Source organism: Saccopteryx bilineata, chromosome 6 (assembly GCF_036850765.1).
Source record: "Saccopteryx bilineata isolate mSacBil1 chromosome 6, mSacBil1_pri_phased_curated, whole genome shotgun sequence".
NCBI lineage: Eukaryota > Metazoa > Chordata > Mammalia > Chiroptera > Emballonuridae > Saccopteryx > Saccopteryx bilineata.
Genome location: NC_089495.1, coordinates 127,837,734 through 127,864,205, shown reverse-complemented (window position 1 = coordinate 127,864,205; position 26,472 = coordinate 127,837,734). Strand labels below are relative to the sequence as shown.

The 26,472-nt window shown below is 47.3% G+C and overlaps 1 protein-coding gene across 2 annotated transcripts in view; it reads left to right on the top strand.

Moving 5' to 3' along the window:
- The window catches only part of NPLOC4 (NPL4 homolog, ubiquitin recognition factor), a 72,981-nt gene that overhangs the window by 19,888 nt on the left and 26,621 nt on the right, over positions 1 to 26,472 (top strand). Inside the window, exons 4-11 of one of the 2 annotated variants that reach the window (XM_066236104.1) lie at positions 7,846 to 8,022; positions 10,891 to 10,939; positions 11,881 to 11,975; positions 15,530 to 15,653; positions 18,412 to 18,591; positions 21,716 to 21,802; positions 23,400 to 23,471; positions 23,845 to 23,971. In XM_066236104.1, coding sequence (XP_066092201.1) covers positions 7,846 to 8,022; positions 10,891 to 10,939; positions 11,881 to 11,975; positions 15,530 to 15,653; positions 18,412 to 18,591; positions 21,716 to 21,802; positions 23,400 to 23,471; positions 23,845 to 23,971 — 911 coding nt within the window. The remainder of the gene's footprint in view (positions 1 to 7,845; positions 8,023 to 10,890; positions 10,940 to 11,880; positions 11,976 to 15,529; positions 15,654 to 18,411; positions 18,592 to 21,715; positions 21,803 to 23,399; positions 23,472 to 23,844; positions 23,972 to 26,472) is intronic. The other variant, XM_066236103.1, reaches the window with a different exon arrangement.

The following is a 26,472-nucleotide window of genomic DNA, read 5'->3' as shown; positions in this document are numbered from 1 at the left end:
ACCCGGCACGCCCACCAGGAGGCGACGCTCTGCCCACCAGGGGGCGATGCTTTGCCCATCCTGGGCGTCGCCATGTTGCGATCAGAGCCACTATAGCGCCTGGGGCAGAGGCCACAGAGCCATCCCCAGCGCCTGGGCCATCTTTGCTCCAATGGAGCCTTGGCTGCGGAAGGGGAAGAGAGAGACAGAGAGGAAAGCGCGGCGGAGGGGTGGAGAAGCAAATGGGTGCTTCTCCTGTGTGCCCTGGCCGGGAATCAAACCCCGGGTCCTCCGCACGCTAGGCCGACGCTCTACCGCTGAGCCAACCGGCCAGGGCCAGTTCTTCTTCTTTTAATGTTAAACCAAAATCACTTGAAGCTTCCATGAATGGGTTTCTAATCCAATCGTATTGTTCAGTGTTAAGTGATGAAAATGGTATAAATCAAATTCTGCCCGTCAGTCTTCAAGTTCTATTTTATTTACACTTAACTTTTGCTCACTTCTAGAATCGGATTCTTCAATATCATGCTCCTTTTTGAGAAATCTATCCATTTTATTTGGGTGTATTTATCTAAAAATAATATGATGATGTGTTAATAATAAATATAATAATGATGTGTTAACAAAAAGAACAGTATTTCCATAATGAATTAGTGTAATAGAGTAACTATTTTTATATCTGGGCACATGCCACGAACCAGCACAGCTAGTAATTCCAGGTCCCAAATGGGAACAGTGCGGAATTAAGAAAACAGGGGGTTGGGAGGGCCTTGTAATTGCTGCTGGCAAGTACAAAGCATGCCCAAAAACTGCATCTTGCTTTATTTATAGGGCAAATTGAGGCCAGTAGCAAATCTTAACTTTACCCCAGACAAAGGATAGAAGAAACTTGCTTCCAGTGGTTCTGGGAAACATGAGGGTAGTGTAAACAATCCACCACAGCTTAACAGCCTTTTGCAACCTTATCAGGCAAGTAAGGTGGGAGGTTGGGCAGACTGTCAGCTTACAGCCAATTCCCCACACCTCTGTCCCCTAAAAACCTAAACTCCAAAAGCCCTGTTGGTTTTTTGGTCCCCAGCAGGCACATATTCCTCTGAAATACCATAGGGCGCACCTGGAAATCTTCTAGGGTGCACCAGTGCGCCTGGCGCACACTTTGAGAACCACTGCCTTGTTGTTCATTGATTGCTTTCTCATATATGCCTTGACCCAGGAGGGGGGTGCTGCAGCAGAGTTAGTGACCCCTCGCTCAAGCCAGCAACGTTGAGCTTCAAGCCAGCAACCATGGGGTCATGTCTATGGTCCCATGCTCAAGCCAGTGACTGTGCTCAAGTCTGGTGAGCCTGCGCTCAAGCCGGTGACCGGGGGTTTCAAATCTGGATCCTCCATGTCCCAGTATGGCGCTTTATCCACTGCGCCACCACCTGGTCAGACCCCAGCTGCTTCTTTGCAGAGAAGGATCTTTTTCTTTTTTTTTAATTTTTTTTATTATTATTATTTTTTGTATTTTTCTGAAGCTGGAAACGGGCAGAGACAGTCAGACAGACTCCCGCATGCGCCCGACCGGGATCCACCCGGCACGCCCACCAGGGGCGATGCTCTGCCCCTCTGGGGCGTCGCTCTGCCACGACCAGAGCCACTATAGCGCCTGGGGCAGAGGCCAAGGAGCCATCCCCAGCGCCTGGGCCATCTTTGCTCCAATGGAGCCTTGGCTGCGGGAGGGGAAGAGAGAGAGAGAGGAAGGAGGGGGTGGGGGGTGGAGAAGCAAATGGGCGCTTCTCCTATGTGCCCTGGCCGGGAATCGAACCCGGGTCCCCCGCACGCCAGGCCGATGCTCTACCGCTGAGCCAACCGGCCAGGGCCCAGAGAAGGATCTTGAATGCAGCTTTGAGCAGAGTTTCTCTTCGGGACCTGCATGGTAGGCAGGTGGAAGGGCCAGCAGTCAATGGCCCTTCCTATATTTTGCCCATGCTATATTTCTTGCTGGCAAGACCCCCTAGAATGGCAGGGAGCTGATCAGTTGTGTCAGTAAGGTTTTCCAGGTGGAAAGGCCTCTGCTGTAGCCCACCACCTGCTTTTGCAGTTTACATGTTTTCACACTCCAGGGCAGAGCTGAGTGGTAACAAACTATGGCCTGCAAAGCCGAAAGTATTTACTCTTTGGCTCTTTGTGGAAGTTTGCTGGCTTCTGCCTAAGCTGTCTGGACATACCTGCTGATGGGTTAGTGGGCAGGACCCTTAATATCAATTCAGTTCCTGAGATAGTGGCTCCCCTGGCTGGGCTGCAGCCCACTGGCTATTGGGCTGGGCTCTGCTGGCAAGTTGACTGTATGCTCATTGACGAGTTGGAGTAATAAGCAGTTTGGGCCATTTGTGTGATCATTTTCACGTTCACAGATTAATATATCTAGGGGGAAAATATGCAGTTATAGCATTCATTTGTTCTTCAACAGGTATTTGTTGGGTACCTATTAGTTGTCTACGCTTGTCATTAGAGCCTTTCATTGTGGTTTGTGTCCATTCCAGTGTGGTCGAGGCTTTTCTTTCCTTCCAGCTTGGAAAGGGTTTTGCCTCTGCGAATCACTTCTCATGAGTGTTGCATGGGTTCAGATTCTCACTCCACCACCCACTGGCTGTGTCCCTGGGGAAGTCACCTAACTTCCCTGGGCCTCATCACCCTGGGCTGCCAGGGGTGCAGTGTTCCCTCACGCGCTGCCCTGTGCCTGTACATGGATGGCTTCCTGAAGCGATACAGTGCTTTTTGTAAGAACTATTCTGGTAGCTGGATGCAAGAAAGGGACGCTGCAGAGGGAAACACCGTGGTACCAGCAGACTGGAGTGTGGTCAGCCAGTACTGGGCCAGAAGCATGGGACAGCACAGCCATCCTGAGGTGGCTTTCTAAATTTTCCTGGAGTGTATATTTCCAACAATGGTCGTCATACTTACTCACAAGCACGGGTCTGAGAGCTCTGGCTGTCATGGCTGAGTCATCTGACTGTTGTTTTTTGTTTGTTTTTTTACAGAGACAGAGAGAGTCAGAGGGATAGACAGGGACAGACAGACAGGAACGGAGAGATGAGAAGCATCAATCATTAGTTTTTTGTTGTGCGTTGCAACACCTTATTTGTTCATGGATTGCTTTCTCATAGTGCCTTGACTGCGAGCCTTTAGCAGACTGAGTAACCCCTTGCTCGAGCCAGTGACTTTGGGCTCAAGCTGGTGAGCTTTTTGCTCAAACCAGATGAGCCCGTGCTCAAGCTGGCGACCTCGGGGTTTTGAACCTGGGTCTTCCGCATCCCAGTCCGATGCTCTATCTACTGCGCCACCACCTGGTCAGGCGTCATCTGACTGTTTTGATTCTACCACATCTTTTCTCTCTGAACTCAGCATTGACCTCATTCTACTGGCCTCTGAGTTCTGTTGTTTTATTGTAGGTGACCTTTTCCTCCTCTGACTGCTTTTCAGGTTTTCTCTATTGGGTCTTGCAGTTTCTGTGACCTGACCAGATGAACTTCCTGGTTTGTCGTTGTTTAGTCTTACCTGATGTAGTTCTCTGTGTCTGCAGCTTAGGTCTGGAAAATCCATGGTCATGCTCTCTCTCTCTCTCTCTTTTTTTTTTTTTTTTTTTTTAGAAAGAGAGAGGGATAGACAGGAACAGACAGACAGGAAGGGAGTGAGATGAGAAGCATCAATCTTCGTTTTGACACCTTTGTTTTGCATGGATTGCTTTTTCATATGTGCCTTGACTAGGGGCTCCTGCCAAACCCGTGACCCCTTGCTCAAGCCAGAGACCTTGGGCTTACGTCTATGATCCCACACTCAAGCTGGCGACCCTGCACTTAAGCTGGTGAGCCTGTGCTCAAGCTGGATGAGCCCACACTCAAGCTGGCGACCTTGGGGTTTTAAACCTGGGTTCTGCGTATCCCAGGCCAATGCTCTATCCCAGGGGTCGGGAACCTATGGCTCGCAAGCCATTTGTGGCTCTTGATGGCTGCTCTGACTTGCAGGCAAATCTTTAATAAAAATAAGAGTAACGTTAAAAATATAAAACAGCCTGACCAGGCGGTGGCGCAGTGGATAGAGTATTGGACTGGAATGCAGAGGACCCAGGTTCGAGACCCCGAGGTCGCCAGCTTGAGCGCGGGCTCATCTGGTTTGAACAAAGCTCAGTAGCTTGGACCCAAGGTCACTGGCTCGAGCAAGGGGTTACTTCGGTCAGCTGTAGCCCCACGGTCAAGGCACATATGAGAAAGCAATCAATGAACAACTAAGGTGTCACAACGTGCAACGAAAAACTAATGATTGATGCTTCTCATCTCTCTGTTCCTGTCTGTCTGTCCCTGTCTATCCCTCTCTCTGACTCTCTGTCTCTGTAAATAAATAAATAAATAAATAAATAAATAAAACATTCTCATGTATTACAATCCATTCATTTCCTACCTCTCATGTTCATGGTTATGGGTGGCTGGAGCCAATCATAGCTGTCCTCTGGGACAACACCAAATTTTTATTGGATAATGTGTAAGGTACATGGATCGTGTATGGCTCTCATGGAATTACATTTTAAAATATGTGGCGTTCACGGCTCTCTCAGCCAAAAAGGTTCTGACCCCTGAGCTATAGCCTAGCCTCCTATCATGCTCTGTGCCCACAGCTGTGCATTGTTCTTTTGTCTTCTTTTCCTGTGTGTGTCTTGTTGACAACAATTAAATATTTTCCCAGTAGTAGTGCTGCAGCATATCTGCCGGACTGGTGTTGATTTGAGTGTTGCCAACCATCGCTGGTCAGGCTGGGGTCCGACATGCTTCTGTGAATAGCCCATGGTTTGCTTAGCATCAGGTGGTTGTGTTTGGCTGTGAGTCAAGTCCTGCAGCACACCAGCAATGTGAGTCTATCAAGGGAGGAACATAATTTATATTGGAAATAATGGAAACCATATACTCTGTTTGAAAACCAAGTTCTGGCTTTTGGTTTTTCTTTTTTGAAAGCAGTATGTCGCCTGACCTGTGGTGGCGCAGTGGATAAAGCGTCGACCTGGAAATGCTGAGGTCGCCGGTTCAAAACCTGGGCTTGCCTGGTCAAGGCACATATGGGAGTTGATGCTTCCAGCTCCTCCCTCCCTTCTCTCTTTCTGTCTCTCCTCTCTATCTCTCTTTCTCTCCTCTCTAAAATGAATAAATAAAAAAAATAAATAAATAAAAAAATAAGAAAGCAGTATGTCAACAGCTTTAAAAACAAACAAAACCCCTCCAGTCCAACAGGGCCAGAGCCCTGCAAAAGAGAAACTGTGGCTGCCTGTTGTGGGGCATTTTCTTCAATGGCTTTCCTGGTGGCTGGTCTGCAGAGGGTTGCAAGCTATCAGCCTGGGAGCTGCAGTGTAAATCCTGAGGTGGTTCACTGGGGGGTGTTGACTAGCTATCAAAAGTGATAATCGGCCCTGGCCGGTTGGCTCAGCGGTAGAGCGTCGGCCTAGCATGCGGAGGACCCGGGTTCGATTCCGGCCAGGGCACACAGGAGAAGCGCCCATTTGCTTCTCCACCCCTCCGCCGCGCTTTCCTCTCTGTCTCCTCCCCTCCCGCAGCCGAGGCTCCATTGGAGCAAAGATGGCCCGGGCGCTGGGGATGGCTCTGTGGCCTCTGCCTCAGGCACTGGAGTGGCTCTGGTCGCAACATGGCGACGCCCAGGATTGGCAGAGCATCGCCCCCTGGTGGGCAGAGCGTCGCCCCTGGTGGGCGTGCCGGGTGGATCCCGGTCGGGCGCATGCGGGAGTCTGTCTGACTGTCTCTCCTTGTTTCCAGCTTCAGAAAAATGAAAAAAAAAAAAAAAAAAAAAAAAAAAAGTGATAATTAGCCCTGGCCGGTTGGCTCAGTGGTAGAGCGTCGGCCTGGCGTGCGGGGGACCCGGGTTCGATTCCCGGCCAGGGCACACAGGAGAAGCGCCCATCTGCTTCTCCACCCCTCCCCCTCTCCTTCCTTTCTGTCTCTCTCTTCCCCTCCCGCAGCCAAGGCTCCATTAGAGCAAAAATGGCCCGGGCGCTGGGAATGGCTCCTTGGACTCTGCCCCAGGCGCTGGAGGGCTCTGGTCGCGGCAGAGTGAGGCCCCGGAGGGGCAGAGCATCGCCCCCTGGTGGGCAGAGCATCGTTCCCTGGTGGGCGTGCCGGGTGGATCCCGGTCGGGCGCATGCGGGAGTCTGTCTGACTGTCTCTCCCTGTTTCCAGCTTCAGAAAAATACCAAAAAAAAAAAAAAAAAAGTGATAATTAGATGAGACTGTACTTGGTTGGATTACTTGAGGTGTTGTTGCAAAGGAAAAGCAAATACAAAAAATACATCTTTGAGAATCTCATTTCTGTGCAGCATTGACCTACGTGTACATATGTGGGGGGGTGTGCGGGAACGTGGAGAAAGAAGTGGAGATCTGTCAGAGGCAGGTGGAATATGGCAGAGCTGGAAAGGGCTAAGGCAGTGGTCCCCAACCCCCAGGCTGTGGACCGGTACCAGTCCGTGGGCCATTTGGTACCGGTCCGCAGAGAAAGAATAAATAACTTACATTATTTCCGTTTTATTTATATTTAAGTCTGAACAATGTTTTATTTTTAAAAAATGACCAGATTCCCTCTGTTACATCTGTCTAAGGCTCACTCTTGACGCTTGTCTCGTAAGTTTGACAATTATATTTAGTATATGTGCTGCCGAAGCAAGCATGTCGACAATTATATTTAAAAATACCACAAGTTTTTACACCAGTTGCATAATTTTATTTTGTGCATTTATTCGTCCCACCCTAAAGGCCGGTCCGTGAAAATATTTTCTGATATTAAACCGGTCTGTGGCCCAAAAAAGATTGGGGACCACTGGGCTAAGGAATGAACAAAGGAAAATGGGAGCCAAGCAGAGAATGGGGGAGGAAGGAGACGCTGTGTTGTGATTGTATAGCTGACCCTTGAGCCAAGTGAGTGTGCTCTGTACTGGTCCACTCACACACGGGTATTTTTTTTATGTTATTTTATTTACTTTTTAAGATTTTTTTATTTATTCATTTTTATTAGAGAGAGAGGGGAGAGAGAGAGAGAGGGAGAGATAGAGAACAGGGGGAGGAGCAGGAAACATCAATTCCCATATGTGCCTTGACCAGACAAGCCCAGGGTTTTGAACCAGCAACCTCAGCGTTCCAGGTTGACGCTTTATTCACTGCGCCACCACAGGTCAGGCACACGGGTATTTTCTTAAGATTTTATTTATTGCTTTTACAGAGAGAGAAGAGAGAGGACGGGGAGTGAGAAGCATCAACTCGTAGTTGCTTTGCATTAGTTATTCACTGATCGCTTGTCATATGTGCCTTGATGGGACAAGCCCAGGGTTTTGAACCAACAACCTCAGCTTTCCAGATCTACCATTTATCTCCTGCACCACCTCAGGCCAGCCTACATGGGTATTTTTCAGTAAATACACAGGTTCAACCAACTGTGGATTTTCAATATGTGATGTGGAGGGCCAACTGCAGTGGTCTGTGCCATCTTACCTAAGGCGGGTGCCCATAACCCCAGCATTGTTCCAGGGCCAACTGTGTACTCACCTGTGTTAAACCAGATAGGTATGTGAACATATGTCATAAATGCTAAAGGACAGTTGTGAAAGAAGGTGCAGCTGCAGAGACCCTGCTGCTGGCCTTTGTTAAGCTAAAAAGCAGAGAGATGTATGAGAGGAGAATTCTCATCTCCTAAAAGTGGAAAACTCATTTTTAGGCTCTCAGAGTGTGAGATTTGCTTTTTTGCAATTGTCAGAGAGTCTCACATTTGAGTGGATCTTCTGTGCCGCTCAGGTTCTAGAAAGAAGGCAGGCCTCGACTTATATTTGTCATTTAACAGGCATGGCGATTTGTTGTTCCTGTTTCCCTCGAGCCTTGCCGGACCCTCTTCTGAAATGGAGACGTCTGCCCCGGTGGGGTTGAAGGCCTTTGGTGTTCCCAATGTGGTGGAAGATGAGATCGACCAGTACCTGAGCAGACAGGACGGGAAGATTTACCGGAGCCGCGACCCTCAGCTGTGAGTGCTGGGGCTCAGGGCCTGCCTGTGCTGGCTTTAGGCCTTGGTCAAGAAGTGTTTATAAAGTGTCCTGTTGTAGGAAGGGTTCAATGAAGAAGCTAAGTTTACAGTTTGACTATTTTCTGATTGTTTCATTTAATTATTTGTAAACTTTTCTCGTTGCTTGAGTCCAGAATGTGTTCTACATGGACTTGAAAGTTTTCAGGTATTTGGAACTAAGAGATTTGAAAGAAGAGGGTCCTTAAATCACCTTAACCCTGATGTGCCCCTAAAGAGACTTGACTGCCCTGTGGCAGAGGGGGCTTTAGCAAGTACGATGGGCAGAAGGAGGGACAGGTAGAGGGGTGACACTTTGGTGCCTAGTCATGTAAGGTGCTTGTTCCTGTCACTTCGTGTAATGGTGGTGGAATAGCTTCAATATCACATGCATGGACTTTCTTCCCATTCTTTCAGTGACGACTCACTTGCTGAAGACAGTGCCTCTTTGACCATGTTTCACTTGGGATTATATAAATGCTGAGATGGTGTGCTTTGGTGTAGATTTCTGCAATTCCCTTTTGTGTGTGTGTGTGTGACACAGAGAGATAGATAGGGACAGACAGGAAAGGAGAGAGATGAGAAACATCAGTTCTTCGTTGTGGCACCTTAGTTGTTCATTGACTGCTTTCTCATATGTGCCTTGACCAGGGGGCTCCAGCAGAGCAAGTGACCCCTTATTCAAACCAGCGACCTTGGGCTCAAGCCAGCGATCTTGGGCTTCAAGCTAGCGACCTTTGGGCTCAAGCCAGTGACCTTGGGGTCATGTCTATCATCCCATGCTCAAGCCAGTGACCCCGCGCTCAAGCTGGTGAGCCTGCGTTCAAGGCAGCGACCTTGAGTTTTCAAATCTGGGTTCTCCGCGTCCCAGTCTGACACTATCCACTGGGTAGCCTGGCTGCAATTTCTTTTAAAGAGAGCGGAAACACCTGCATTTACACTCAGTGATGCAGAGCTTTCTGATTAAAGGTTTCCTGTCGGCAGCAGAGTCTTGTTAACTGCATCCCTCCCCAGGTGTGGCAGTGCTGACACCGAGACACTGGGTTTGCTGGCACTGCCTTTGAAGCTTGCCGGGCTTGGGTTTAAGAGCCCAAGTGGTGCTCTCCTGCTGTCGGCACAGGCCATCTCGTAGCCAGAGCCGTCACCTGCATGCTTCTTCTGTGTGTTTTCTCCTGGTTGCCAGTGCCAGCTCCCACCTGTGCCTGCCTTAGAGGCTCATTAACCATCTCTTAGAGCCTACCTGATAGGAGAGACTGGCCATCTCCACTCAGAAATGTAGAACTCTGTGCATCTAAGAGCTTGACCCCATTTAAAAAGGGTTCTGGCCCTGGCCGGTTGGCTCAGTGGTAGAGCGTCGGCCTGGCGTGCAGGGGTCCCGGGTTCGATTCCCGGCCAGGGCACACAGGAGAGGCGTCCATCTGCTTCTCCACCCCTCCCCCTCTCCTTCCTCTCTGTCTCTCTCTTCCCCTCCCGCAGCGAGGCTCCATTGGAGCAAGAATGGCCCGGGCGCTGGGGATGGCTCCTTGGCCTCTGCCCCAGGCGCTAGAGTGGCTCTGGTTGTGACAGAGCGATGCCCCGGAGGGGCAGAGCATCACCCCCCTGGTGGGCAGAACATCGCCCCCTGGTGGGCGTGCCGGGTGGATCCCGGTTGGGCGCATGTGGGAGTCTGTCTCTCCCCGTTTCCAGCTTCAGAAAAATACAAAAAAAAAAAAAAAAAAAAAAAGGGTTCTGATTGAGTCAGGATGGACCACCACTCAGCTTTCCTACCAACCCATCACTGCCTCGTCAGCTGAGCCCATCTCTGCTGTTGTGTCAGATATGCAGAGCTTCTGAAGCTGACATGACTGAAACTCACAGAGCTGACAGCCTTTATATGCCTCTTTCCAAAATGTGTGATGTGGGTATTTTCTAAAGTAGAGTTACTTATTTACCACTGTCAGGGTTTTTGTCCTGTTTATGGACCACCTTTGTTAGTGTTTGCTTAACATTTTATTATTTATTTATTTGTTTGTTTGTTTTTTTATTATTAAGTGAGAGGCGAGGAGGCAGAGACAGACTCCTGCATGTGCCCTGACTGGGATCCACTGGCAAGCCCCCTACGAGGCAGTGCTCTGCCCATCTGGCCTGCTGCTCCGTTGCTCAGCAGCCGGGCTGTTTTAGTGCCTGATGCGAGGCCATGGAGCCATCCTCAGTGCCTAGGGCCAACTTGCTCCAACTGAGCCATAGCTGTTGGAGGGGAAGAGAGCGGGAGAGAGAAGGGGGAGGGGTGGAGAAGCAGATGGTCAATTCTCCTGAGTGCCCTAACTGGGAATAGAGCCTGAGACTTCCACACACCAGGCCAAGGCTTTACTGCTGAGTCAACCAGCCAGGACCCATTTTTATTTAAATGACTTTAAATCCATTCACTTTTATTTTTGGTTAGTATAATTTTTTATTTTATTTTATTGGTTTTAGTGAGAGAGGAAGGGAGAGGGAGAGAGAGAAACATACATACAGGAACATCAGTCTGCTCCTGTATGTGCCCTGACCATGGATCGAACCAGCAACTTTTGCACTTTGGAATGATGCCATAACCAACCAAGCTATCTGGCCAGGGCAGTTAGTGTCATTTTAAGCAGTTAATATCTATAAAATCACAGGTTTGAAGTGCTGATCAGTTTTTTCTAATACATATCAAAATTAACTGAACTATTAAAAACATTCACCATGTACCATATAAAATAAGTCTACTTTATAAAGTCTTGTGTACATTTTAAGTATCAAAAATGTAGGAAGACAGCACTAGGAACACAGACATGCTAACTGCTGTGTGTTTCTTTGTGTTCTTTTCAGATGCCGACATGGCCCGCTGGGGAAGTGTGTGCACTGTGTTCCTCTAGAGGTGAGTCTGGTTAAGTTCATGCTTCCCAGGGCCATCAAAGTGCTTCCCCAGGTCCCTGCACTTGGCCGTTGCAGTTAGAACTCATCTATTTATTGCCCTGGGCCTCAGATTCCCTCCACTGCAAGTAGCATGGAGGCAAACCTTTATTTATGGCAGTAACTTTGTGGGTGGATTATGAATGGATCAGGCACTTGTGTTGTGGTGATAAAGGGGCTGTATTTACAGTGGGCTCCCTGGACAATTCTTTTTTTTTTTTTTTAAATATTTTATTTATTGATTTTTTTTTTTTTTTAGAGAGAGGGGATAGAGAGAAAGAGAGAGAGAGAGAGAGAAGGGGGAGGAGCAGGAAGCATCAACTCCCACATGTGCCCTGACCAGGCAAGCCCAGGGTTTTGAACCGGCAACCTCAGTGTTCCAGGTCGACGCCTTATCCCACTGCGCCACCACAGGTCAGGCCTGGACAATTCTTTAGAACCTGACACAAAGCTGGGTCTGGCGGTTTCATGCTAGTCATTGTCTGATTTACTTCACCCTGATTCTCACGTCTCCTCTGCTGATTGTCTGGTGAGATTGAGAGTTACCATAATAATACTGACTGGTAACTGGTTAATGTGGAATTTATAGCAGAAGGTTAACCCAGTTTTCTCCATGAGGCACCTCTTGCTTCATCTTGTGACTTCTTTGCATAATTATTCTGATATTTATTTGATTTACAGCATTTTATATCTAATAGAGATTCATTTTCCATTTACATCTTGAAAAGATAACTGCCACCCAAAGGAAAGGTTGGTTCTGACCTGGAGTGGTAGCGAGAGCCAGTCCTCATTCTCTTCCTCACCTTCCGCGGGCCTGGCTCTCCCTGTGCCATGGGAGCGTGGCCACGTGCCACCTGACTCTGCAGCCTCTGAAGGTATGTGACTGGTCTGACTGTGTCTTGGCAGCCATTTGATGAAGACTACCTGAACCATCTCGAACCGCCCGTGAAGCACATGTCCTTTCACGCCTACATCCGAAAGCTGACTGGAGGGGCTGACAAGTAAGTAACCTGAGCATGGTCAACTCAGAAGGCTGTTTTGTGTCTGATGGGTGTTGCTTAAGGCCACTGTCTCACATGAATAAGAAAAGTAAAGATCGGGGGATCTGGACCTGAAGCTCTTGAATTCATAGATTTTGACCTGATTGTAGAAAAGAAACAGATAGGATGGAAACTCTGATGCCCTACTGTTATCCACAGTGCCCAGAGTATTGGGCCAAGCTGGTGCTGGCCACTGTGAAGACCTCCAGGGAGCTCTTTGACCTACCCCTGGGTGTGCAGTGCCCTGGCAATTTAGTTGTATGTGAAAGCGGATGAGATAAGGCACAGCGGTGGCCGGTTGTTTCTGGTGTCTAATCTTTTCCTCTGGTTTTTGGAAAATGGAACCACTTCGTGGTTATGTTGGACAGCCTTTGTCAGCCCCTTCCCAGGAACCTGGTGTGTAGCTGTCCATTGGGGCTGGAGCAATGACACTGTTGTGGGCCAGCCACCCTGCAGGCTCAAATAGGCTGGTGTGGGAGGAGGCAGTGGGCAGTGAGGTAGCTCTTCCCTTGAGTGCAGGCTGTGACTGTGGCCAGAGATGACAAACTTGGAACCTTTTGATTTCTTTTAAACCATGTCAGGTTCTTGCCATGTGACCTTTCTGTTGACTACATGTTCACCTTACCAGAACAGGACAAATTTCATATATGATTTTATAGTTCTTGCCAGTACAGCAAGAGAAGATGGTGGCTGAACCCACGTCAGCAACATTTTGTGAAGAATATCATGTTGGCCTGATTGTAGTTTACCTCTGACAACCCACTGACATCCTAAAATGACTTTTAAAAAAAGTTAGGCCAGGAACAAAAAATACCACCAGAAACCCATTCTTGCCTGTCAGTGGTATGAGCTATGAAACTTTCTGGGCCAGGGGGATGAATCTGTCATCCTTTCTTCAGTCTAGGTCAACAACCAAAGTCTCCTGTGCAGGCACATTTGTAGCTGTCATTAACATGCGGACAGGCGTGGTGGCAGTCACTGCTCCCACGTGCCATCAGAATAGCATGCTGTTGACTTGTGAAGATAGGACTGAACGTTTGAACCATTTTGTGAACAGGAGACTGAATGGTGGACCTCTTACCCTGGGTTCAGAGTGGGTCCAGTACTTCCTCAGTGGCACTCTTCTAACCACAGTTTTTATTTGGGCCAAAAGCACAATGAAGATACCTTTGTTGGATATTCTAATCAGGTTTTCCTAGGAGTAAGAATTCTTTATAGACATCTAAGTGTGAGACTGAAAGAGTAAGTGTTGCTGATAAATTAAGGCAGTGGTTCTCAAACTTTTTGAAGTCGGGGCACATTTAAAATCCTACAAATAGGCCCTGGCCGGTTGGCTCAGTGGTAGAGTGTCGGCCTGGCGTGCAGAAGTCCCGGGTTCGATTCCTGGCCAGGGTGCACAGGAGAAGCGCCCATCTGCTTCTCCATCCCTCCCCCTCTCTTTCCTCTCTGTCTCTCTCTTCCCCTCCCGCAGCGAGGCTCCATTGGAGCAAAGATGGCCCGGGCGCTGGGGATGGCTCCTTGGCTTCTGCCCCAGGCGCTGGAGTAGCTCTGGTCACAACAGAGCGAAGCCCCGGAGGGGCAGAGCATCGTCCCCTGGTGGGCAGAGCATCGCCGCCTGGTGGGCGTGCTGGGTGGATCCCGGTCGGGCTAATGCGGGAGTCTATCTGACTGTCTCCCCATTTCCAGCTTCAGAAAAATGCAAAAAAAAAAAAAATCCTACAAATAATTGTAGGCGTACTATGTACAAATTTTTGAGGAATATGTTGTAATAATTAAGTTAAATATTAAAGAAAAGAAATATAAAGTCCAAGCGTGGTTTTGTGGTAATTAAACAAAATAAATATGACAAAATTAAATTTATTCTGACATTAAAAAATTTTTTTTGCCTGCCTAGGCAGTGACACAGTGGATAGAGCATTGGACTGGGATGCGGAGAAGAACCCAGGTTCAAAATCCCAAGGTCGTCAGCTTGAGCATAGATTCATCTGGTTTGAGCAAGGCTCACCAGCTTGAACCCAAGGTCGCTGGCTTGAGCAAGGGATCACTCACTCTACTGTAGCCCCTGGGTCAAGGCACATATGAAAAAGCAATCAGTGAACAACTAAGATGCTGCAATGAAGAATTGATGCTTCTCTTCTCTCTCTCTCTCTTGTCTGTCCCTATCTGTCCCTCTCTCTGGGTCTCTGTCACAAAAAAAAATTACATTTTTTGAGTTATGCTTTTTAGAATTTGTAATAAAGAGGGGTTAAAAAATAAAAAAATGACAAAGTTATCTTTTTATATATATAGATACATTCTTATTAAGATTTAGTAAATTTGGCAGGTCCTGGTGCAAATGTGTTACGTTTTTTCATTCTTATGTTTCTGAGAAACATGAGCCTAATGTGTCCTAGTGATTTCTTCAATGTTTGGGCATATATTTGAAAGACAAACTCTCATTTTCTCATCAATACATTGAAGAATTCCTCTCTTTTTTATTCTTAATTGTGTTGAGTGCAGAAAACCCTTACCATACATATTATCTTAACTTTACACCAAACAAAGGATAGAAGAAACTTGCCTCCAGTCTTTCCAGGTAACATTGGGGGTAGTGTAAACAATCCAGCACCACAGCTTAACAGCCTTTTGCAACCTAATCAGGCAAGTGAGGTGGGGGGTTGGGCAGACTGTCAGCTTACAGCCAATTCCCCACACTTCTGTCCCCCAGAAATCTAAACTCTAAAATCTTTGTTGGTTTTTTGGTCCCCAACAGGCACATATTTCTCTGGAATACCATAGGGCGCATCTGGAAATCTAGGGTGTACCAATGCGCCTTGGAGCACATTTTGAGAACCACTGAATTAAGGAAACTTAAAAAGCTCTGCATGTTCCTTCAGGGGCTCAGGTTAAATTAATAGGTATTGAATGTTTTTCTTGAAAATTGTTATGATGTTAGTGATAGTGAAAATTCAAATGGGTTTTAGGCCCTGGCCGGATGCTCAGTTAGTGAGATTGTTGTCCTTGACATGCTGAGGTTGTGGGTTTGATCCCTGGTCAAGGCAAATACAGAAATCAACTGCCCTGGTTGGATAGCTCAGTTGGTTAGAGCATCGTCTGAAAGCACAGAGGTTGTCAGTTCAATCCCTGGTCAGGGCACATACATGAACAGCTCGATGTGCCTGTGTCTCTTTCTCCCTTCCTCTCTCACTAAAATCAATAAGTAAAATAAAAATCAACCAGTGATGGCATGAATGGGTGGAACAACAAATCGATGTTTCTTTCTCTCTGTCTCTGTCTCCTTTCTCTTTGTAAAAAATAAAACATTTTAAATAAAATAAAAAATATAAAAAACTTAAATGGTTTTCATAGGAAAGTAGTTAGACATTTATGTAATCTGAATGCATAGGAGGTGGTTAGCACATTCTCCCTGCTTCCCCTCCTGGGAGCTCTATGCAGAGGTATAAGATACGTATTATTTCCATTCTACCAAACTCTTTACATTGTCATGTCTTATTAAATTTTTTCTTCTTGTTTAGGGGGAAATTTGTTGCCCTGGAGAACATCAGTTGCAAGATTAAATCGGGATGTGAGGGACACCTGCCATGGCCCAATGGTATCTGCACTAAGTGCCAGCCCAGTGCCATCACACTGAACAGACAGGTGAGGTGCTCACTGTGTCCTTGTGACAGTAGGAAGCAGCTTTGTTTTCATGGCTGAGAAATGAACATTTCCTTGGAGAGGAGCTGTCTCTCACAAGAGTTCATTACATGTGGCAGATTTGCAGGTTTTGACTGATAGATTGGCTGTTTTTTTGTTTGTTTTTTTTTATAGGGACAGAGAGAGGGATAGATAGGGACAGACAGACAGGAACAGAGAGAGATGAGAAGCATCAATCATTAGTTTTTCATTGCGACACCTTAGTAGTTCATTGATTGCTTTCTCATATGTGCCTTGACCGCGGACCTTCAGCAGACCGAGTAACCCCTTACTTGAGTCAGCGACCTTGGGTCCAAGCTGATGAGTTTTTTTTTTTTTTTTGCTCAAGCCAGATGAGCCCGCATTCAAGCTGGCCTCGGGGTCTTGAACCTGGGTCCTCCGCATCCCAGTCCAACGCTCTATCCACTGTGCCACCATCTGGTCAGGCAGATTGGCTGTTTTTTGAAATCACTGAAGATGTGCTTTGTAAGATATGTAGCTCTGGCAAGCGGGAGTGGAGCTTCTGTTGTCAGCTTATGTGGAGGCAGAGTAGTCTTGGTGACTGTTTACAATGCTCAGTGCTTGTGACTTTGCCTTTTAAGAAACTATGTCTCTGGAAACTTGTGAAGCACTGTCCTGCAACCAACCCAGGGCACCTATCCAAGCCAGGTTAAGTAGGGAGCTGGGCTGAAGGAGGAGAAAAAGAACCAGGGAAAATTGCATGTGGTTATTCTGGCCTTTTCTGCTCTGTGGCCCTGCCTTCTGGGAACAGCCCACCCTCTATTACCCCTTCTACTGCCTGCCCGGGTTTGCTCCTCAGAGAATTCTGTGGTCTCCTGCACTGTTTGGAAACCTTTTTTCCTTTTCCTTCTCCCCTTCCCTCCAGCTCTTTCTCATTTTCTTTCTTTTTTTTTTTTCCTGAAGTGAGAAGCAGGGAGGCAGAGAGACAGACTTCCACATGCGCCTGACCATGATCCACCCGGCATGCCCACCAGGGGACGATGCCTTGCCCATCTGGAGTGTTGCTCTGTTGCAACCGGAACTATTCTAGTGCCTGAGGTGGAGGCCATGGAGCCATCCTCAGTGCCTGGGCCAACTTTGCTCCAGTGGAGCCCTGGCTGCAGGAATGGAAGAGAGACAGAGAAAGGAGAGGGGGGAGGGTGGAGAAGCAGATGGGCACTTCTTCTATGTGCCCTGGCGGGAAATCAAACCCGGGACTTCCACATGCCGTGCTGATGCTTTGTAGTTGAGCTAACCGGCCAGGACCTCGTTTTCTTTCTTTTTGAGAGCTATTTTTTTCTCTAGTTTTTTTTTTTGAACCCTTCGTTTTAGGTAAAATCCCAATTAGATTAATCTGAACTAATTTACTGAGGAACTGTACCTCTACTCTACCTACCCACTAGAATCTGAAGTAGTCTTAAGGACAGAACACATTCCTAAAGTTTGCACGTGCGTACGCACGTGTGTGTTTGTGTGTCAGAGCCAGGTAAATGCTCTTTATTTTATTTTATTTTTATTAAGTGAGAGATGGGGAGGCAGAGAGATAGACTCCTGCATGCTCCCCGACCAGGAGCTACCCAGGAAGCCCCCTATGGGGCTATTTATGCCTGACCTGTGGTGGCGCAGTGGATAGAGCGGGGTAGTCAACCTTTTTATACTTACCGCCCACTTTTGTATCTCTGTTAGTAGTAAAATTTTCTAACCGCCCACCAGTTGCACAGTAATGGTGATTTATAAAGTAGGGAAGTAACTTCATAAAATTTATAAAGCAGAGTTACAGCAAATTAAAGCATATAATAATAATTACTTACCAAGTACTTGATGTCAGATTTTTGCTAAGTTTGGCAGAATAAATCTTTTGGGTTTTTTTTTTTTTTTTTACAGTGACAAAGAGAAGGATAGATAGGGACAGACAGACAGGAACGGAGAGAGATGAGAAGCATCAATCAGTTTTTCATTGTGACACCTTAGTTCATTGATTGCTTTCTCATATGTGCCTTGACCGCGGGCCTTCAGCAGACTGAGTAACCCCTTGCCAGTGATCTTGGGTCCAAGCTGGTGAGCTTTTGCTCAAACCAGATGAGCCCGCGCTCAAGCTGGCGACCTCGGGGTCTCGAACCTGGGTCCTCCGCATCCCAGTCCGACACTCTATCCACTGTGCCACTGCCTGGTCAGGGCAGAATAAATCTTTTTAAGATTCTTTTTTTTTTTTTTTTAAGATTTTATTTATTCATTATAGAGAGGAGAGATAGAGAGAGAAGGGGGGTAGGAGTACGAAGCATCAACTCCCATATGTGCCTTGACCAGGTAAGCCCAGGGTTTTGAACCAGCAACCTCAGCGTTTCCAGGTTGACACTCTATCCACTGCGCCATCACAGGTCAGGCCAGAATAAATCTTTATAAAACAATTTACTATAGTTAAATCTATCTTTTTATTTATACTTTGGTTGCTCTACCACCGCCCACCATGAAAGCTGGAATGCCCACTAGTGGGTGATAGGGACCAGGTTGACTACCACTGGGATAAAGTGTCTACTTGGAATGCTGAGGTCGCCAGTTTGAAACCTCAGGCTTGCACATAAAAGAAGCAACTATGAGTTGATGCTTCTCATCCTCACTCCCCTTTTTCTCTCTTCTCTAAGGCAAATCAATAAAAAAAAAAACATTAAAAGGATGCAATCTTTGATGGATGTTTTTATTTAGCTTGTTGTTAATTCTACAGAAATACAGACACGTGGACAATATCATGTTTGAGAATCACACAGTTGCTGACCGCTTCCTTGATTTCTGGAGGAAGACGGGGAACCAGCATTTCGGGTACTTGTACGGACGGTACACAGAGCACAAAGACATTCCTCTGGGCATCAGGGCCGAGGTGGCTGCCATTTACGAACCTCCTCAGGTGGGTTTGTTGTTTGATGGTCTCTGCATTTCGTCATTCGAAGGCTGCATGGTATCCTTTCAGATTGTAGCACCTTTTGCTTTATCCTTTGCCCTATTTTTGTCTCTCACTGTATATAAACACACACACACACACAGAGGACACTTGTTTTTGAATTATTGGAGAGTAAGTTCATGGCCTCTAAATATCCCTAAATATTTCATTGTGTATTTCCAAAGAATGAGGATATTCTTTTACATAACAAGTACATTTATCAACTTAAGTGAACTGAACGTTGATACGGTGTTTTTATCTGACCTGTCATCTATATTTCACTTTTGTTAGCTTCTCCAAAAGTATCCCACAATTGCTCCCTCCCTCCTCTTACGTTCTGTGTGTCTTCTCCCATGGCTGCAGTCAGCTATCCCAGGAACGGTGGGAGCAGAGAGTCACGGGCTCACTCAGATCTTTGTTCCATGCCACACATACAACTGGCTCAGAGCAACTGCACTGGATCCACTTCTGGTGTGGACTGAGAACCGTTTAAGGTTTTTTATGGGTCATGAGGGTCCTTAGGGCACATCCCAAGGGGACCAGCCATCTGTAACTGTGTTTTAAAGTTACTGGGAAGGTCCTTTCTGTATGATGATGCCACCAGCCAGTTACAGTTTATGCTCACTTGTTTTATTTTCAGTGCTAAGGGATTGGTCTTATATGTTGTGAACACATGAGTTCCAGGTAATGATGTGTGTGCTGACATGGGGGAGGTGTACTCATGTCAGCAGTCTACTGTGAGATGTGACAAAAAATAAGATAGGCTGAGGGGTGGTTAAAGGGATGATAAGGCACAGTGAACCTTAATGGCTGTTTTAACAGTCTGTAGACTGCTGTATGTTTGAAATATTTTACAAAAAGTTGAAAAAAAAAAATGGACATTTCTAAAGTCAGACCTACAAACAAAGTGTACCCCTTTGTCCTGTTTCCTCCCTTCCCCTACAGGTATAAAAATTTCTAGTCTAGAGTTCTAAAGTCTGGCTTTTCAATAAACAGAGACACACACAGTGCTCATGCTATTGTCAGCCTTCATTTCTTTTTTGTGAGTCTATTCTGTACTGTGCACACCTCTGTCATCTGGCTGTGTTGTGGAGAGCACACTATGACCGGCCTACTTTTCAAATGAACCAGGCTCTGAAACTGCAGGCTCATGGCCGCTGGCTGGCATGCAGGTCTGTGGCTGCAGCACAAATGCCAGTGTCTCCCTGGCACAGTGTTTGTATAGGTTTGCAGTGTACGTACCCTCTCCCATTGGCAATTGCAGTATTTACTGAGAGCTACAAATGAAGTAGGCCTTTGTGTGGTTCTCTTGAAAGGAGACAGTAGGTGGCAGCTGAGACCCCACCAGAGAGTGCCTGGTGTCCCACTTTTGGGCACTGCATGTGCTAGGATCAGGAGTCTCCTGTGGGGGCACAGTTTAGTTCAGTGTAGGGAATCTTGTTCTTGAAGATTCCAGTGTTTTGTTAAGAGCGTGATGGAGCAAAGAATCAGAAGAGAAACCTCTGGCACCCGGGCTACTAATAGCATCATCAGAAGCCCAGTTTCATGGGAGTCCAGTTGACCACTGAAAACCTCCAACTCATTCCGAATTGAAGCTCATGCTGCCACATGTTGTAAAATAAGATCCTCAAGTTTGTCTTGAGTGTGTGTTCTGACCTCTGCTCTGAAAATATTAATGATTTCCAAATGGGTGATGCCAGCAACAAGACAGTTCTTTTGTGGTTTTGCCAGAATGTGACTAATTTACAAGGATAGACCCAATTAGAAAACTCGGTTTAGGCTTACCTTCACTGTCCTGGTTCTATGACCAGGCCTTTTGCACAGCATGATACCTTTTCTTTTTCTTCTTTTTTTTTTTTTCTGAGATAGAGAAAGTTGGTGGTGAGGGGGGGTCATCAGCTCATAGTAATCACTTCCTGTATTTGCCTTGATTGGGCAACCCTGGGGTTTCAAACCAGTGACCTCAGCATTCTACATCGTCGCTTTATCCATTGCACCACCACAGGTCAGGCAACACGATACTTATTGGTGACCCACAACCTGCATTTCAGTGCAGATTAAAAGTTGCGGCAAGCATTGTCCACTGCAGGCAGTTGGGGTCTGGTGGGTGGCCAGTTTAGGCTGTATGTGAGACAGCCAGAGCTCAAGCTCACCTACGGCTTTGAGCTGAGCGCTCTGCCCACAAGCCAGCAAGTTACTGATTTCAGACGCTGTCTCCATTATTGAGGGTGTTGTGTGTCTGTCGCTGTCGCACTTAGGACCTTGCCTGGGAAGCTTAGCACTGTCTGTACAGGGCTGCTCATGTTTTTTCTAAGTGTTTTCTGGGAACAAATGCTTCCTTACAGCTCTCATCCTGCCTAATCTCGCCAAGCCTACCTAGAGTAAAACTTTATCCTCAGGTGTTTTGAAACTAGCTTCTATCCCCAATGAAGGAACCTTAAGAAACTGTGGACCCTGGCCAGTTGCTCAGTGGATAGAGCATTGGCCCAGTGTATGGATGTCCTGGGTTCGATTTTTAGGGCACAAGGGAGAAGCGACCATATGCTTCTCCCCCACCTCCCTCTCCCCCTTCTCTCCCTCTTCTGTTGCCAATGGCTTGATTGGTTTGAGTGTGGCCCTGGGCTCTGAGGATAGCTTGGTTGGTCCGAGTGCGTCAGCCTTGGGTCCTAAAAATAGCTTGGTACTCAAGCATGGGCTCCAGACAGGGTTGCTGGGTGGATCCAAGTTGGGATGCATGTGGGAGTCTGTCTCACTATCTCCCCTCCTTTCACCTAATCAAAAAAAGAAAAAGAAACCACGTAGAGAGCCTTCCTTAGGCCTTAACACCCCACACTTGCTACAGAACTGTGATGTCAATGAGCCTGAACACATGTTTGCATGTTCTGAGTCTTGACTAGAAGCATGAGGCAGCGTGAAAAGGGAAGACCCTGGAGCAGCTTGTGTTGTGTGTTGTCTGGTAGCCTTGAGTTCTCCGTTAGGCCAGGGGAGCCCAGTGCTTCTTTGTGACATCAGAGCTAGAAATGGAGCTGGGAGGCTGTACGGTTTGCTGAGCCACTCCTCTATGTCCGTCTCTCCCTTTAATGTCTGACAGATTGGGACACAGAACAGCTTGGAACTTCTTGAAGACCCAAAAGCTGAGGTGGTGGATGAAATCGCTGCCAAACTTGGCCTGAGGAAGGTACTGGCCTTGGTGGGACCTGGGCCCTGTGGGACATTCAGGTGGGAGGCATGGCCATGCCTTGCCAGGGACTGAGCACCCAACTTTATGTGGTCAGCTGCAGGCCAGTATTCTGAAGCTTCATTTATGTTTATTGGGCCTTTGTACCTAAATGTCTTTCTCCAGAACACTGCTTCCTTAGCCTTGACTCATCACAGACTGATTTTGCTTCTGCTCTGTGTAGTGCTTTCTTATGTTTATTCTGTAAGTCCCCATTTTCTTCATTGCCATTGTCCTTGTGTTTTGCATTCATTTGGGCATTTTTAGAGAGAGAAAGAGAAAAACATTTATTTATTGTACTACTTAGCTGCGCATTCACAGATTGCTTCCTGTATGTGCCCTGACTGGGGATCAAACTCACAACCTTGGTGTTTCGGGACGACCCTCCAACCGACTGAACTAACCAGCCAGGACCTCATTTGGGCATTTATTTATTTATTTTTTACAGAAACAGAGAGAGAGGGATAGATAGGGTGCAGACAGACTGGAACAGAGAGAGATGAGAAGCATCAAATCGTCAGTTTTTCATTGCAACACCTTAGTTGTTCATTGATTGCTTTCTCATATGTACCTTGACTGTGGGCCTTCAGCAGACTGAGTAACCCCTTGTTCAAGCCAGCCACCTTGGGTCTAAGCTGGTGAGCTTTGCTCAAACCAGATGAGCCCACTCTCAAGCTGGCGACCTCAGGGTCTTGAACCTGGGTCCTCCTCATCTCAGTTGGACGCTTTATCGTCTGCGCCACTGCCTGGTCTGGCTTATTTGGGCATTTTTAAGGAAAATGAGAGTCCCCAAATTTGCCTGGTCATGTGTGCACAAGCTGGATATGATGAGTTCTGTATCAGGGTTCTGCTGGCAAGCATTCCAGGCACCAGACCACTTCTCCAAGGGACAAAATGGGTGTGTGCCTGGATGCAGTCCCGGTTGTCAACCTCCCAGACAAGGTCCTGGTTCAGGAAGGCTGAAATGCTCATAGGTCTGAGAGGGTCAGGGGTCACAGAGCGCATAGACATACTGTCACTGTAGCAGAACAGGCTGGGGAAGCCGCTCCTGCCCTGAACTTGGTGAGTGGCCTGAGGGCTGGCATCGGGAGTTTCACACCCTGTACCCTCAGGTGCTTCCTTCAGCCTACAGTGAGGCTCAAAAGAGTAGCTGGATGCAGTCCCTGTGGAGGTACTTCTGTCTGTGCCATCCCAGGAAGTCTGTTTTCTTACCTGGCTCCTGAAATATGCCTTTGTGTGCTTCCTCTTGGTAGTGCAAGTTCCATTTTCATTGACAGGCTGCTCATTTTATTGACTGGGGGGTCCTCAGCACCTGGCACAGTGCTGGGCATGGACTCTGCTGATGGGTCAGTGAGTTCTGCTTGCTTGTCCTCCTCTCCAGCCCAGTAGCACCAGGAAGGTAGTCGCTTTGTGCCGAGCAGAGTTTGGAGGCCCTGGTGAGGCCTGGTTACTTATGGAAGTCTCACTGAGAAGTGTTCCTAAGCTCTGGGCAGAGGCCAGAAAACATCACCTATTTGGAGGGGAAACTCAGAGAAGGTATTTACTTTTGTTTATGCAGGTTGGCTGGATATTTACCGACCTGGTCTCAGAAGACACTCGGAAGGGTACAGTGCGATACAGTCGAAATAAGGTGAGGGCAGGCTGCTCGCTGACCTGCAGCTTGGCTCCAGACCAGCTCTGGCTTGTGCTCTCGGGGGAAGGGTTCTGCACAGCTCTCATTGGTGTTTAGACAGGTTATTTTCAACACTGTGTTTATGGTAAATTAAGTCTGGGTCTGGATTCTCTTTTACCTGACCTTCACAGGCCAATGCTTTTGGAGGTCAGCTCCCCTGGTGGTTGCCTAGTGCTCTGGCCTTACTAGTCATGCAGGTTCATAGGAGGGTTCATAATGGCCAGGACCTGAGGGCATTGGTTTCACCCTGGTTTTTGACATGTTGTAGTTTAGTTCTTCCCATCTTCTAATGAAGGAGTGGAAGTACAGTTTGATGTGCCTCTTTCCTCAGGACACCTACTTCCTGAGTGCGGAAGAATGTATCACTGCAGGAGATTTCCAAAACAAGCATCCCAACATATGTCGGCTCTCTCCAGATGGACACTTCGGCTCCAAGTTCGTTACTGCAGTGGCTACAGGTATAACTGGAGACCATTATATTGTAAATATAGCATTATATTGTAAATATTGTAACTAAATATAAATTAGTTCATGTTTTGTTCCTCATTCAGTAGGTTTTCATTCTTAACTTAGCTATAGTAGATATTCTTAATGGGATGCGACACTGACTCCTCTTTTTTGTTTGTGGTAAATATCCTGAACATATCAGCATCACTCACGAAACTACTCGAGTCAGGGCTTTGTATAGCTCTGCTCTAGTCCATTTGAACCCAAGTCCAAGTTAACTGGATCTGCATCTGAGCTTGAGGCTACCTCTGCTCCTTTTTGGTAACCAGAAACGACTGGCTATGTGGGAGAAGGTGGATTTACAGTTTTTGTTACTTGTTCATTTTTGAGATTATGAATGGGATTGTCATTTTAAGAAATCATTTCTGTAAAGCTTTTGGGAGTGATTGTGTGTGTGTGTGTGTAATGTTATGTATATTACATGTTATCACATGTATATGATAATAAAAGATTGTAGTCTGTAAAAAAAGTGCCACAAATCTTTTTTTCTTTTTTAAAAATATGACAGCACAACTGTCATCTTTTTCTTTTTTCTTTCAGAGAGAGGGACAGATAGGGACAGACAGACAGGAAGGGAGAGAGATGAGAAACATCAATTCTTCATTGTAGTTCCTTAGTTGTTTATTGATTGCTTTTTCCTATGTGCCTTGACTGGCGGGTTAAAGCAGACCAAGTGACCCCTTGCTCAAGCCAGCGATCTTGGACTCAAGTTGGTGAGCCTTGCTCAAATCAGATGAGCCCACGTTTAAGCTGGCAACCTCGGGGGTCTTGAACCTGGGTCCTCCATGTCCCAGTCCAATGTTCTATCCACTGCGCCACCGCCTGGTCAGGCTCTTTTTTTCTTTTTAAGATTTTATTCATTTTAGAGAGTGGAGAGAAAGAGGAGAGAGAGAGAGAAAAAAAGGGGGGAGGAGCAGGAAGCATCAACTCCCATATGTGCCTTGATCAGGCAAGCCCAGGGTTTTTGTTTTTTGGGTTTTTTTTTTTTTAATTTTTCTGAAGCTGGAAACGGGGAGAGACAGTCAGACAGACTCCCGCATGCGCCCGACTGGGATCCACCCGGCACGCCCACCAGGGGCCACGCTCTGCCCACCAGGGGGCGATGCTCTGCCCCTCCGGGGCCTCACTCTGCCGAGACCAGAGCCACTCTAGCGCCTGGGGCAGAGGCCAAGGAGCCATCCCCAGCGCCCGGGCCATCTTTGCTCCAATGGAGCCTTGGCTGCGGGAGGGGAGGGGGTGGAGAAGCAAATGGGCGCTTCTCCTATGTGCCCTGGCCGGGAATCGAACCCGGGTCCCTCGCACGCCAGGCCGACGCTCTACCGCTGAGCCAACTGGCCAGGGCCAAGCCCAGGGTTTTGAACCGGCAGCAACCTCAGCAGCCCAGGTTGACGCTTTATCCACTGAGCCACCACAGGTCAGGCCTGCCACCAATCTTTTATAACATGCTTGAGGTACAGTCCTAGAAAAAAGTTAAACGTAGAGCTATACAGTTTAAAAGGAATAGGAATTTGAAACTTGGAGAGCCAAACTTATATAGTCAATCAATTTGGTCAGCTTTTTTCCTTTTGAAAGAGACAGGAAGGGAGAGAGAGGGTGAGAAGTGTCAACTTGAAGTTACTTTCACTTTAGTTGTTCATTGTTTTTCTTAAGTGCCTTGACCAGGGCAAGCCAGTGTCCCTTTGTTCAAGCCAGTGATCTTTGGGCTCAAGCTGACAAGCTTTGGAATCATGTGGACAGTTCCCCTGCTCAAGCCAGTGACCCCATACTGTCAAGCCCATGCTCAGAGCCAGTGACCTTGGGGTTTCGAACAGGCAAACTCAGCATTCTGGGTTGATGCTTTATCCACTACACCAGCACCAGCCAAGACCTGGTCAGTTGTGTGTGTGTGTGTGTGTGTGTGTGTGTGTGTGACAGAGAGAGGGACAGATGGGACAGATAGGGACAAACAGGAAGGGAGAGAGATGAGAAGCGTCAATTCCTCATTGCAGCATCTTAGTTGTTCATTGATTGCTTTCTCATATGTGCCTTGATTGGGGGGCTACAGCAGACCAAGTGACCCCTTGCTCAAGCCAGTGAGCCTTGCTCAAACCAGATGAGCCCGTGCTCAAGCTGGTGACCTTGGGGTTTCAAACCTGGGTTCTCCGTGTCCCAGTCAGACACTATCATTATGCCACCACCTGGTCAGGCAGGCCCTGGTCTGTTTTATAAAGTAAACATTAACTTGATCCTGTGCAGACCTGGTTTCCACCCTCACAGAGATGATTGTTCAGTTCTTGCTAGGTAACCAGTTTTCCCCTAGTTCTGTAGAAAGAAGCCCTCCTTCCCACATTTAATAAGCCAGTTTACAAACAGTGCTAGCAGGTAAGTAACTAGCTCCCCTGTTGACCCCAGATGGCCAATTCCTACTGCCGCGGGAACCAAGAAGAAAACCATCTTATACTCTCATGTAGAC